This window comes from Saimiri boliviensis, chromosome 4, assembly GCF_048565385.1.
Source record: "Saimiri boliviensis isolate mSaiBol1 chromosome 4, mSaiBol1.pri, whole genome shotgun sequence".
NCBI lineage: Eukaryota > Metazoa > Chordata > Mammalia > Primates > Cebidae > Saimiri > Saimiri boliviensis.
The window spans coordinates 4,694,570-4,709,323 of record NC_133452.1 but is presented as its reverse complement, the minus strand read 5'-3'; the positions used below and the strand labels follow the sequence as shown (position 1 = coordinate 4,709,323).

The 14,754-nt window shown below is 48.0% G+C and overlaps 1 protein-coding gene across 8 annotated transcripts in view; it reads right to left on the bottom strand.

Annotated features, from left to right (window-relative positions):
- The window catches only part of PDE10A (phosphodiesterase 10A), a 656,074-nt gene that overhangs the window by 560,662 nt on the left and 80,658 nt on the right, over positions 1-14,754 (bottom strand). For 2 of the 8 annotated variants that reach the window (XM_074397166.1, XM_074397167.1), the window contains exon 2: positions 9,857-10,049. The exons of 5 other annotated variants lie outside the window; for them this stretch is intronic. In XM_074397166.1, the coding sequence (XP_074253267.1) occupies positions 9,857-9,890 (34 nt within the window). In that variant the 5' untranslated portion in view covers positions 9,891-10,049. Of the gene's footprint in view, positions 1-9,856; positions 13,171-14,754 lie in introns of those variants that run through there. One more of the 8 variants, XM_074397165.1, reaches the window with a different exon arrangement.

Sequence of the window (14,754 nt, the reverse complement as noted above, 5' to 3'; positions counted from 1 at the left end):
GTCTGTGGCTCCCTTAGCTCCTGCTGTCTGCAGCCTTTCTGAACCATGCCAGCGCGGGCACCACACCACCTCCTCCTCTTGCTCTGGGACGGTCTCATGTTTACACCTGCTGTCTCCCTACTTGGGATTTCAGCTCTTACGAAGTGAGACAGACACGTGCATTTCTTTAGCTCCATTTTGAAATAGTTACACATTTACAAAAGGGTTGCAAAAATTACAGAAAGCATTCCCCTGTATCCTTCCCCCAGCCTCATAAAATAATACATAACCACGCGCAGTTATCAAAATCAGGAAATAAGTCTCCTCACAGCTGTTTTAATGACGCTGCAGTCACTCTTCGGGTTTGGCCGTTCGTCCCGCAGATGCCCTTTTTCTTGTTCAGGATAATGTATGAAATTTAGTTTCTGGGCCTTCCTAGAAAAGTTGCTGTCTTGATGACTGAGCATTTGTTAGGTACTCTCCTAAGTTAGACTGTTTTCATGCTTCTCACTTCGTTCTCAGGGTCTTGTTCGTTAGGCCTCTATTTATCGTCGACATTTAACTAGAATATTCATATAGTTGAAGACAGACATAATGGCTAGAACGAGGCCCAGAGAAGTTAACTAAGTCGACGGAGGAAACACAGCCAGTAAACTGCAGCACCAGCCTTGAAGCAGCAGATGTGTCTGCTTGGGAGGAGGGAGGCTGAACTTCTCACCTCCTGCGTCTACACAGCTGGGCAGGTGGGGCTCTGGGCACCCCATCCCACATTCCTAATGCCCCTCCTTTCCCGTGCACCCACATATGCCTATATTCTCAAGTACCCAGCACCATGCTAAATAGAGAGCAGGGGTTCACTAAAGGGTTTTTGAGCGGGATTGAACAGTCCAGGTATTTTACAGAATTTCAGTGGAGTTTGGGATTACAACAACATTAACGCCATTTTTTTTTTTTTTTTTTTTTTTATCTTTTTGCTTCCAAGACGGTACCATGTTAGCGCTTTGAATTTATTTGTTGGAAACGAGCACATGGTGCTTAGTTGACTCCTATGTTGCTTCATTGCTTTCAGGTCAAAGTTGGCAATGAAGATTCTCTGTCTGTGGCTGGAGCGCTCTCCGTGCAGACCCAGTGATGTGTTCACAGTCCTGCTCACCTTGCCTCCTCTCATTGCTCTTCCGGTCACATCCTTCAAGGACAAATGGTGCATTTGCAGCACTTCCTGGATGACTGAAGTTTCAAAAGAGTGCGCTGAGAATGCGATATGGCTGGACTGGGCATTTGTTCAATATGACAGCTGATTCAGGAACTACATTCCCAAAGAGTACTTTCCAAAGGAGAGCCGTCTCCGGAGGAATATCGTACGTCTTTCCCTGTGACATGGTTAGCTTGTTTTTCAGCAATTTGGGTGAAGTCAGAAAAGATGTGTTTATCAAACCTGCAGATGACAAATTTATGAGAGGGCACTAACGTGAAAAATGACAGCCTCAAACGACAGAAGGCCCCGACAGGCTGGAACACTTGACTAAAACTGCAAGACGAAATTAAACAGAGAGATATGTCAAGGCCTGCATTCAGCCTCCAAAAAATCAATCATGCAAGTAGTGGAGAGGGAAATCCTAGATTTATAGCCCTCCATGTGCGAAAAGATGTGGGAGGACTTTTAACAGAATGCAAACTCAGCAGGGAGCCAGGAGCAGTTCCGGCTGCAGGAGAAGGACCCCAGGCCGGTACTGCGTCCCCGAGGACACGCAGGGAGCAGGGTAAGCAGTCATCCCCCTGAGTGCAGGGCTCCCACACGGCATCCTGAGGATTACGTTCAACTCAAAGGGTCACCTTTTAGGACGGAAACTTAGAAAACGCATATAAGTATGTATTTATCTTATAGTATGATATTATGTGATAATATTATTTATAGTGTATTTGTTCAAAGCTGCAGGCTGTCCTAAAACTGATATCACAAGAAATGAAAACCTTTCAAGAGGCGCTCACCAGCCAGAGCAGTGGCTCTCAACCCAGGCTATGTATCAGAAACCCATGGAGCTTTACAGGTTTCATATCCTAGGATGACTGGTTCAGTAAATTTGGGTGGAATCTGATGTCTGCATCTTAAAAAGCTTTTTAGGCAGTTCTGATGAATAGCCAGAACTGAGAGCCACTGGCCTAAGGAACAGAGTCTGAACTCCTCAGCCGGGCTAATACGGGTTTGCCTCTCAACCGTCCTTCCTACCTGAAGACCACTGTCCTCTTATTGAGGGTTGACATTTGTCCCCGCAAAAGATGTTAAACCCCTAACTGCAGTTCCTTGGGAATGCGACTTAATTTGGAAATAGGGTCTCTGCAGGTGTCATCAAGTCAGGATGAGGCCATACTCCATCGGGGGGCCCCACTCCCATATGCCCAGCACAACGAGTGCCCTTATAAGAAGAGGAGACGGGCATGGGGAGAAGACCACGGAGATACAGACACAGATGCAGAGGACAGCCACGCTGCGGAGACGTGGGCAGAGAAACCGCAAGCGGAAGATTGCCCGTGGCACCAGAAGCTGGGAGAGGTGAGGAAGAACCTTCCGTGGGGGCTTTGGAGAGAACGCGGCCCTGCCCACACACACCTCAATCGCCAACTTCTGGCCTCCACGGATGAGAGGGAACAGGATTCTGATGCTTTAAGCCACCCGCTGTGGCCCTTTGTCACAACAGCCCTGGGAAATGGATCACCCTCTTCACAAAGTCCTCACTCCGCAAGCCAGAGGCCTCCCTTCTCCCCGCCCCTGGCCTGGCTGTTGCTACAGTCCTCTCATCCTTGCCCAGCCTGCAGGAGCCCGAGTCCCCACCCCACCCTTGCATGCTCCTGCTCTCATTCACGTCTCCCGTGAGTTACCAAAATCTCCCTTTCCCACGGGTCCCTGGAATGCTGCCTGAGAGCCTCGGCGTCCTCTGCACTGTGATTCCAGGACCCCCAGTCCCGTCAGTGGTGGAGACGGTGAATTGTCCCCCCAGAGCCATCCTCCCCCTGTCCTGGCTTCTGGACACACAACCAGATTGCACAATCCCACCCCCAAGGATCGCACTAAGTTTCTGCCACAGGAACAGAAACAAGCGTGATGTGCACCATGCCCATCTGCATGCACACCTACCAGCTCCATCTGACTCCCCCAGCCGAGCCCCAATACGGTAGAGACCCAGCTTCAAGTGCAGAGGCAAAGGCCACACCCAACCTGGGCTGTGGTGAGAACAGGACGGGAAGGACCTGGCTTTGGTAACCCCCGGCGCACAGCCCAGGCCCCCGAACACCTCCCGGACCTGCACTGTGTCTTGGTGCTGCGGCCTTGTCGGGACTCTGTAGCAGCCACTTCACCTTGTCCTAGCTAATAAAGACAGATCTTTGTCCTACTAAACTGTGAGATATTGAGGACAGACTCCATGACTGTCATTTTAGCAACTGAAAACCTAGCACAATGCTTTATACGTGATACATATCCAGTAATTTTTTTTGAGACAGGGTCTCACTCTCTGGCCTACGCTGGAGTGCAATGGCATGATCTCAGCTCAGTGCAACCTCCACCTCCTGGATTCAAGTGATTCTCATGCCTCAGCCTCCAGAGCAGCTGGGATTGCAGGCGCCCACCATGGCATGCAGCTAATTTTTGTATTTTTAGTAGAGACAGGGTTTCACCATGTTGGCCAGGCTGGTTTTGAACTACTAACCTCAAGTGATCCACCCATCTCGGCCTCCCAAAGTGCTGGGATTACAGGGAGCCACCGCACCTGGCCTCATTAAATATTTTTAAATGCCTGGAAAAGCATGAGAATCTTTATAGAGGAGACAGCTAACAAGAGATTTCATGGCCATGTTGAGGCACTCAGCAGTCTGTAGGCCAAAAATGTGGGCAGTTCTTGTGCTTGCAGAACAGAAAGAAATACGGAAAAGCAAAAGGAACTTCCTGGTGTCAAAGCCCTAAACAAACCGCCTGGAGAAAAGTAAACCCGCGGTGTCTGGAGGTGAACTGCAGTGTCTGGAGGTGAATCTGCGGTGTCCGGAGGCGAACGTGCGGTGTCTGGAGGTGAACTGCGGTGTGAACCTGCAGTGTCTGGAGGTGAACTGCAGTGTTTAGAGGTGAACCTGCGGTGTCTGGAGGTGAACGTGTGGTGTCTGGAGGTGAACCTGCGGTGTCTGGAGGTGAATCTGCGGTGTCCGGAGGCGAACGTGCGGTGTCTGGAGGTGAACTGCGGTGTGAACCTGCGGTGTCTGGAGGTGAACTGCAGTGTTTGGAAGTGCTTCTGTGGAAACAGTGGCCATGTGGCCAGGGTCCTGGTGGTAGGATTTACAAGCAGAGTTTAGAGGAGAGTTTCTGAGTGATCACAGACATTGAAGAGGCCCTTGTGTGTGTGGACTGTCTATGAAGACTTGAGGCTGAGACCCCCGGGGAGGGATGCCATATGGGGAAAAAGAATTGGGAAGAAAGGATCTGAGGACTGAGTCTGGAGTTTATGGGTGGAGGAGACAGGAAGGGCCTCAGGGAGGAGAATGAGAGCATCCCAAGCTCCAGGCAGCCCCAGGGAGAGGAGTCCCTGGAAGGGAAGGGACAGCTGTGGCCTGCTGCTGAGGAGTCAGGATTGGATTTGACCATGTGCTGATCTCAACAGGAACTGTTTTGTTTGGGGTATCACAGCAGGGGAGTGACAAGGACGAGACCCCCACCTCTGGGCTTCTTGCTTTGCTTCCCGCCCTGGAGTGGCCTGTTTATCTTGGAGTTCTGACGTGTCCTTTGGGAATCATGGCACACAGTGTAGGTGAGCTCAGGATGTGCCTGTGGTTGGCCTTTCTCCCCCAGTGAGACAAAGGATAATGGCGTTACAGCACATCCCCAGAAGTCTCACGATAGCTTCCGGAGGGCTTCGCTGCCAGAAAGGCAGCACTTTCCTCCAGCTGCTCAGGCTAAAACCTTGCAGTCTTTCTTAACTCTTGCCTCTCACTTCATGCCCATCCAGGAGTAGAACCTGCCGGCTCTACCACCATCAAGTGCCCAGTGCTGTCCACTGCTGGCCACTCCCTTAGTCCCTGTCACCCCCCTCTGCACAAGCCGCCTCCCACACCATGGCCAGGGCTCCCCTCTGTTTCCCCTCCCACCTTGCCCTGGGGAGGCTCCACCCGCCATGAGCAGCCATCTGCTAGAAATGGGGGTCCAGTCTACTTCCTGCTGTGCCCAGCCCCCTCCGCTGCTGTCCATCTCCTTCACAGTGATAACCCCAACTCTCACTGTTTTTACACTGAGAAGGTGGCTGCAGTTGATTCTGTAGCAACTTCTAGGACAGCAGAGCTCCGCCTTAGCCAGGATAGGAGCTCCTGACTGCCTGGGAACGAACCGCACAACGCAGCACCTGCTATGGCCGGGCAAGGGCGCACGGCCTAGGGCCACGGTGCCAAGGTGCACCACCCTTAGGTCTCCGAGTTCACACTGGAACTCCAAGATGAACAGGCCACTCCAGGGCACGGAGCACAGCAGGAAACCTGAAGACTGAGGATCTCTTCCTTGTCACTCCCCTGCTGTGATCCCACCATCAAAACAGCTCCTGTCAAGATCGGCATGTGGTTAGATCCAATCCTCACTCCTCAGCTGTATGCCACAGCCGTCGCTTCCCTCCTGGGAATCCCACACCGTGGGGGCACCTCAGCTCCGGAAGCTCTCATTCTCCTCCCTGGGACCCTCCCAAAACACTGGGGCGGTCCACCCCTACACACTGGGCGGCGCCCACGCCCGGACTCAGGCCTCAGGCCCTTCCTCTCTCTGCTTCCATGTGGGTTGGCTCTCTGCAGGGCCTCCCTGGACCTGGCTGCTGCCTCCTCCCTGCTCCACCCCAGCCACTGCCTTCCTCACACAGCCACGCACTGCTATCCCGACGGCAGCCTCAAGGTTTCTGTGTTTCCAGAAGGTTCTTCCTGCAGATGTCTGCATGTATCACTCTCCCACTTCTTTGGGTCTCTTCTCAAAAGTCATCTGATCAAAAAGACTTCGGAGACCACATCAAGGCCTCCCGGCAGTTCCCGCCTTCACGTGTCTTTCCCAGGGATGCGACATGAATTCTGTGGGGACCTTGCTCATTTGTTCATCATTCCCCGGCATCCAGAAGAGGGTCTCGCATAACTATGAAGTAAAAGACTTTTGTGGTACGAATGCAAACATACTGGTTAATTTGGGGGATGATCCTCACTCCGAAATTGCCAGAACCTGGGTACGTTACTGTCCAACAAAGCTTCCCGTAGTAACTGACAGAAAAACTGTTGTGATCTGTGATCACTCTTTTCCACACTTTGACTAGAGTTGACATTTAATAATGATCAGATCCATCACACTAATACTCAGCCATTGTTTTCATGTATTCCCTAAGTACTGACTGACAGCCGCTGGGCCGGAGGGTGGGCTGGGGGCTGGGACACATCGTGGGGAACGGAGCCTGTCACTGCGCCTACCTGCCTCGGCCTCCAGGCTAGTAGGCAAGGGATGCTTTGCAAAATTCGCAAAAAGATGCTTGTAATTACGCATTCAGGTGAGCGCTCTGCAGAAGCAGCACAGAACTCCGAAGGAATGAATGAACGTGGAATCCTTTCTAAAGAAGCCACATTCAATGTGAGCCCTGAAGGGTGGTGCCTGGGGCCTCGGCACCGTGACCGAAGCCATGCGCGCGCACCGGGCTGTACCAGTCTGCGTCCCGCGGTTCATTCCTGAGCCGTCAGGAGCTCCTACCCTGGCTAAGGCAGAGCTCCGCCCTCCTGGGACTTGCTACAGCATCAAATGCAGCCACCTTCTTGGTGTAAAAATAGCATCTCCCTGTGCTTACGGAGTTAGGTTGCTCAGCAACCTGGTTTTTCCCTTTTCCTTTTGAATCTCCCCATACACTGATTTTCACTGGCCCTTGGGAGATCCGTCACGGGGGGCTGATTGGCCAGGGAAACCTGATGGATCCTGCTGCTGGGAGCCAAGGAGGCCGCGAGGCCAGGGGAGGCAAGCCGGACTCCCACACGCTCGCCGGTGCCCTGCAGCCTCTGGGACACGTGGTGGGCCTTCCTGCCCCTTGCCCTGTGAGGGCGATGGGGGCTGAAAGAGAGGGGCAGGGAGGTGTGGAGGCCTCTCCAGTCAGATTACTCAAAAATAAAAACATCTGGCCTGGCGTGGTGGCTCAGGACTGTAATCTCAGCACTTTCGGAGGCCAAGGTGGGCAGATCTTGAGGACAGGAGTTCGAGGCCAGCATAACCAACATGGAGAAACCCTGTCTCTACCAAAAATACAAAAATTAGCCCATGCATGTTGTCAGGCACCAGTATTCCCAGCTACTCCAGAGGCTGAGGTTGGAGAATAGCTTGAACCCAGGAGATGGAGGTCACAGGGAGCTGAGACTGCCCCACTATACTCCTGACTTGGTGACAGAGAGAGACTGTCTCAAAAAAAAAAAAAAAAGAAGAAGAAGAAGACATCAGACCTGTGGGCACACATGTCTCTCTCTCTGTCTCTCCTTTGTCCCTCTCTGTCTCTCTGTCTCTGTCTCTGTCTCCATCTCTGTCTCTCTCCCTGTCTCTGTCTCTGTCTGTCTCTGTCTCTCTGTCTCTGTCTCCGTCTCTGTCTCTCTCCCTGTCTCTGTCTCTGTCTCTATCTCTTTCTCCATTTCTGTCTGTCTCCCTCTCTGTCTCTGTCTCTGTCTCTGTCTCTCTGTCTCTGTCTCTGTCTCCATCTCTGTCTCTCTCCCTGTCTCTGTCTCTCTTTCTGTCTCTCTCTCCGTTTCTGTCTCTGTCTCTGTCTCTGTCTCCCTGTCTCCATCTCTGTCTCTCTCTGTCTCTGTTTCTCTCCCTGTCTCTGTCTCTGTCTCCGTCTCTGTCTCCCTCTCTGTCTCTCTCCCTGTCTCTGTCTGTCTCTGTCTCTCTGTCTCTGTCTCCCTCTCTGTCTCTGTCTCTGTCTCTGTATATGTCTCCCTCTCTGTCTCTCGCTTTGTCTCCAACCCCAATGTGTACATACGCCTAGTTATGAAGGAGAGATTGTAGTTGAACACCTTTCTTCAAAACCTCTTGAGTATTGGTTATAATTGGTTGATAACTGAAAAAGGGTTACAGGACAAATCAGAGACAAAGTTTAGCTCTCCCTTCTCAGGCTCCAGCTCAAGGCCAAATTTAATAATCAATCTGTAAAGGAGAACTGCAGGCTTCACATGGATCCAGCACACTCTGGATACATTGTTACTGGATGCCGCTGTGACTACTACACAGCAAAATGTACCATGTTCCCTGAACTCACTGGACTGTTGATAACAGGCCCCTGTCGGAAACCAGGAGCAAATTTGGGTTCAGTATCAGACCTAGGCATTCTCTTAATGAGCTCGAGGCCCAGTTGTAGGTCATGGTCACGTGCACAGCCAATAGTAGGAGAGGGAGAGCCCGGGCTGCTCAGGACAGAGCACGGAGCACCACTGACAGCAGTACATTCTGCCTCGGCCTCCACGTGGACTCATCCACCAAATTCTGCACCAACAGGCTCTGATGATTCCGCAGTGAATCTTTCACCCACTTGGAAGCCCCTCGTCTATCAGGACCAGGCCCTGTTTTTGTGGCGTCCCCAGCTCCTGGCTGGAGGGAACTCAGGGCTCCCTCAATGCTAGCTGAACACACGAACCTCCATGCCACGCCGCCAAAAAAAAAGGCTCCTCTCCTGTTACGCCCAGGTCCACACCAGCTATGTCTGCAATTCACTTTCTAGAGTTTTTCACCTAAAGTATTACCAATGACCATTCTCTCCTCTGTTTTAAAACAGCCAGTGGCTTGTGTGGCACAGAGAATGAAGCCCATGTCCTCCACAGTGAGTCTCGATTTGGCTCTTGTCCCTCACTGGACACCCTCTTTGACACCCTCAGCTCCTCCTTTAGGACTCAGTTTGGAAATCCCCTCTCCCAGGAAGCCTCCGGGCTACCTGTCTCCTCCCAGGGTGCCCTGCACGGGCCTTCGTACTTATTAGAGTGCATTAAGGGAAACCTTTTTGTTGCTATTCTCTGCCTCATGGTGTGATTCTTCAGAGGGGAATTGTTTTTCTCATTTTCTTTGTCCCCATGACTAAGCCCAGCCCTGTCACATAAAATTATCCAGCAGACATTAGCTGATCTGATATGTATGGTTGAGGTCAGAGGATCCAGAGACACTTATTCACTCTGTTGTCAAAGTTGCTTTTCAAGCAGTCCCAGTCCATTATTAACTATTGATCACCTTTGTTCTTACTTCATTTATGTGAGCTGTAGGAAACAGTGATCAATAACCTTTCCAAAGTGAATTAGAAACAAAGGTGGATTTTGTATATGTGTGTACCATCTACACACAGGACCAGTGATCACATGGGCAGATCACATTTCTGCCTCACAAGCTCATGGTCTTCTGCAAATCTTTGTTCAGAAAAGTCCACCTCGTAACGACAGCACGTCCACTCCTCTGGCCACAGCCCTTGTTTCTCAGAGATCTACAAGCACATGTCATGATTGGAACCTGTGCTTCACGGGCTGGATAATATACGTGATGCTAACATGAGCAAGCAGTAAGCCAGCTGCTGAGCAGCGAGTGCTCTCCTCTGATTTGTGTTTTTGGATTCAAGGTCAAATGATCAGTTGACTGTGTTTCATCCCAGTTGGTGGGTTGCTTTTGGCATCACATGCATAGATGGCGCCCCCTGAAATATTTTCTCTCTTTCCTCTGGTTGGTATGCTGTGAGCTTCCGACACTCCCTCACAGAACCGGCTCTCCTAGCATTCCTTATTTCAAAGGATGGTTATCTGTGGCAGGGCCGGCTCTCTGACCACGAGAATTTATGAGCCTGTCTACAGAAGGAAGGTCTAGAAAGTGGCTACCCACCAGCAATGATATCCTTCTTCGCCATCTTTTCCATTCCGGGTGTGGTCCATGGGCTGCTCTTGCCAGTGGAATGTCAGGGGAGGTATTGGCTTTGTTTCTGGGCCAAGACTGAAGGGCATACGTGTCTTCTCCACACTCCTCATCCTTCCACAGTCTGGACACAGATAACGGTGAGTCCCTGGAGAAGGCAAGGCTGCAGAAGAAAGGGGTCTGGGTCCATGAGGAAAAGCTACCCAGACCAGGAACACACATTTTATGCTGATATGTCAACCAGAAATAACTTCTGTTGTGTTTGAGCCATTTAGATGTGGCCTATTTGTTACAGCAGCTCACATTACTGTTACTGACACTACCAAACTGAGCAAGAGAGAAACACAGAAGTCACTCCTGACACTTTTTTCCTCATCTCCTACATTTAACTCTTTGTCAAGTCCTGTGGCTTTACTTCCTAAGTAAAATGGAGGTATGATAAAGGACAGTAATAGGATGTTGGTAAGTTAGGTGGGATTGAGTTTTTACAGAATTTTGTAAGGAGTTCGAATTTTTATTCCTCTGCATTAGGAGCTCATTGGAGAATATTACTTAATGGTGTTTCACATGGTTTCAGTTTTTAAACAATTTTCTCTGCCTGCCCTGGCTACACTGTAGTGGAACACAGAAGGAGGCTCATTTGGTTAGAAGCTGAACTAAGTTAGTACTAGTGAAGACGGAGGGAAGTCGATGAATTTAGGACTTGTTTTGGAAGTGACGTTGACAGAACTTCTTTAGTGTTTGAGTGTGATGGGTACCAGGAAGTGAGAGGTCAATCATGACAGAGTTCTGGTCGGAGTTTGGTGCCACATGTTGAGACTGGGAGACAGAAAAGACAGTGGGAGGAAGGCAGATGAGACTTCTCCTTTGGACACGTTTAGTTTGAGGTTTCAATAAGACATCCACATGCACAGGCCCAGAAAACTGAGGTATGATAGACTGCTACTCATTGGTGGTTGGAAGGATAAAAGGTGGAGGTAACATTTGGGGAATCGTTTTCATAAAGATGGTGATTCAAGTCATTACTTTGGATGAGATCACCTGGGGAGAAAGTATAGATACAAACAAAGGCTGAGTACTCCACCATTTAGCAGCAGAGAAGATGGAGAACTGCCAAGAGGAAAGAGGAGGATGGGAAGTCCCAGGAGCCAAGGGAAGAGGGTGCTTTAGGGTGCAAGCAGTCACCTGTGCAAAAAGAAGAGGGCGTCAAGGAGAGGGCAGAGAAATGGTCCCTGGATTTAGCAAGGAGGAGGCCACTGGGGCCGTAACAAGGATGGTTCCATTGGAGTGGAGAGATGGAAGCCTGGTTGCAATGGGCCAAAGAGAGAATCTCCGCTCAGGAAGTGGAGATGGAAACACCGACTTCAAGGCAGGCAGAGCAGTAGGGCAGCAACTGGAGAGAATCACAGGACGCAGGAGGGTGGTTAGACCAAAGACAAAAGACAGGAGAGAACGTTTAATGCTGAAGGGAATGGCCAAGTATAAAGGGAATAACTGGTGGTATAGGAAAGAGGAAGGTAATTTGAAGACAAAGCTCTTTGAGAAACGAGAGGGGATAGAGTCTGAAGCACCAGGGGAGGGGCTGGCCCGAGTTGGGACGAGGCCACTGCCACTGCCTCTGCCATACGGGAAGGGAGATGCGGAGAGCTCCAGGGTCTCGATGGGCCTTCACTGGGAAGGCGACAAGGAAGTCTCTATGGTTGATCCTATTTTTGCAATAAACAATGAAGCGAGGTCATTAGCCAAGAGTAAAAAGAAACTTAAGAATTAACTCATACATGAAAGTAATACCTAATTTCTTAGACTGTAAATATAATCACTAACTTTAATTTTTCAAAATAAAGTCTTGCTCAATATTTTTTTCTGTCTTTATGATGCCATTTTTCCCCTGATTTGGGTCAAATCCTTCTAAGGAGACTTTCCTAGGCACCAGGTTTCTTTGGAGGGCAAGGATCTCCGATACTTTAGACTGTTTAACAAACAAATGTAAACATAAGAAAAGAAATATTCCTTTTATATTTTACATTTCTCTAAGTTAGAATGTCTCAATTTCCATCAATCTCACTTACTGTTTTGTTTTCACTTTTTACTACATTTGTGCATAACCGTGGAATCTTACCCAGAAAGATTCAAACCCAGTATGAGTCATGTTCAACTCTCCTCTTTTACAGCAGCAGAAAATTGGTTACGTTCAAAGACTTTTATTGAATCATGCCTACCAAAAGTAATTTGCCTACTAACTAATGGATTTGAGTTTTCTTTGTTATTTTAACTCTTGTGTCATATTTGCCTAAGTTATTTTATCATTTTTAGATATTTCATATCTGTCATGATTTAGTCACTGTGAGCTTTTGTGTGATAGAATATGTTCCTTACTGCATACAAGGAAACATCACGCCACTCCCCAGTGTCCAGATGATCGTAGATGGAGATGTTTGTGAAGAATTGTTAGGCAGAACCAAAGCCATTCAACCACATAGAGTGATTTCTTCAATTTTACAAAAGTAATGCTATTTTCATACCAAAACCTTACTGATTTCAATCATTTCAGGAAATTTACTTCAAATGTTGAACAGATAAAGTTTTATAATATCATAAATAAAAATTTCTTATACTTATGTCTACGAAGTCTATGTAGAGGTTGCTTGAATTAGCAGACATGATTAAATTGTTATTCCTAGCCTAAGTTTACATACATGCAATTAAAAACAGCTCAACCCTTAAAAATCTTAGTCTTTTGCATATATTATTTAATAATCATTAAGAATCTTGTCTATATTAATTTCACTAACAAGCACTTTTTATTCATTGATAACAGTTATACTTGTAAAGAGTCTAAAACACATATGTATATACATATATGCATTTAAAGATTAAAAATACATATGTTTATATATTTTAAATAGTCATCTACATGGTAATCTTAAAAATTATTTTCTTTTTCTCTAATTTTGTGCAATAAGCATATGATACTTTATTAATTGAAAAAAAAAAGCAGCCTCAAAGAGTGGGAGTGACTATTAAACACTTGAGAGTAATAAATGTTCATAAAGTCCAAATATGAACAGTTTTTGGCCTGGAGCTGGAAAGACTGCATGCAACCTATAACAGCACGTGGAGTTTTCCGGATGTCAGGGTTTTCAAAACAAACCGGTAATAACCTCACCTAGCACTAGACACAGAGCTAGGAATGAAAGTAATAGTAATAGTATAGGCACTTGTAATTCAGAAAAGATGTGTTACTTTATAAAACAATTTTTCTCCTTTATTCCTTTTACCTTCCCTTTTTCTCCCTCCCTCCCTCCCTCCCTCCCTTCCTTCATCCTTCCTTCCTCCCTCTTTCTCTCCCTCCTTCCCGCCCTTAAAAAAAATGAATGGAAGATCCTCTCCTCCTTGCCTCCTTCCTTCCTCCCTCCATCCTCTCTCCCTCCTTCTTTCCCTCCTTCCTTCCTTCCCTCCTTCCTTTCTTCCTTCCTTCTTCCTTCCCTCCCTCCCTCCCTCCTTCCTCCTTCCCTCCCTTCCTTCCCTCCTTCCTTTCTTCCTTTCCTCCTTCCTTCATTTCTTTCTTCCTTCCCTCCCTCCCTCCTTCCTTCCTTCCTTCCTTCCCTCCTTCCCTCCCTCCCTCCCTCCCTCCTTCCTTCCTTCCTCCTTCTCAGTGCCCTCTCCCTAAGTATCTGTAAGGCTCGTTCCCACATCAAACACTTGGTCCCATCACTCTCAACATATTTTTTAAGACAGATGCATCTTGTTTATTTTCTCTTTTCTCCTCTAGAATGCAAGGCTCAGGGACTTTCTAATTTGTTCTTTGTTGTATCCCCAATGCCTAGAATAGTGCCTGGCATATATTAGATGCTCAATAAACATGTGGCACGAATAATACAATGTGATGACATAGAGCAATCATATCTGGGTGCAGAGACATACAGATGGGGCTGGCCAGCGGTAAGCAGGACTCAAGAGAGTGCTGAGTCTTTAGTGATTTAATAGGATGCTGGTGCCAAAGCAGACAAGATGGCCAGAAAACTCAGGCAGTCAGAAAACAGCGCCTGGGTCTGTTTACACTCCGCCTCCCTCCCTGACGAACAGATGGGAATGTTGTGATGGCTCATCAGATAGTCAAACTGCATCTAAATAAATTGCTGACAAATCTGCTAGGTACAGTGCTTTCTGTTTGGAATATTCACAAGGCAACTCATATATATAGTGCCACGCCAGTTTAAAAACAATACTGCCAGGATAAAAACTATATTTGAAAGTTGCTTTTAATAACATCTTGGGGTGTTAAAAGCAAGTTTCTTTTAAGTCTAATTTAGTTCTGCAAAGGGGGTACAGCTTTAGCTCCTAGTAAAATGAATTTGTTTCCTCAATTTCTCCATTTCCACGCCACCCTCAATATGCTATAAAATCCTATAACTAAACTGGAGTTAAAAATGCAAACAAAATTTCCAAAGCGTGTGAATAAAATCTGATGTGTATTTGGAGTGTTGCACTTTGCAAAGCCAATGAGAATGAACGTTGGCTTTGGCATCAAGCCCACCTGGGTCTGAATTGCGGCTCAGCTTCACCGCAGCTATTCTGAGTCATGGTTTCAGCATCTGAACAGCGGACATCCTGATATGCACCATCAGAGGTACGATGGGAATGGGATGGTAGGCACAGGGACTGGCGTAGTGAGTATTTAATAGAGGGCCCAGCACACAGCCCATGCTCCCAAGTGGCAGCTAACAATCTATACTTCACAGGCATGAAAAACAAAACAACACAAAAAACAGCCTAACTAATCCTGATGCTGTGAAAAAATTTCTAAGAATCACAGTGCTGTTTTTAGTTTGGTGCAAAAGCAATTGTGGTTTTTGCCATTACTTTTG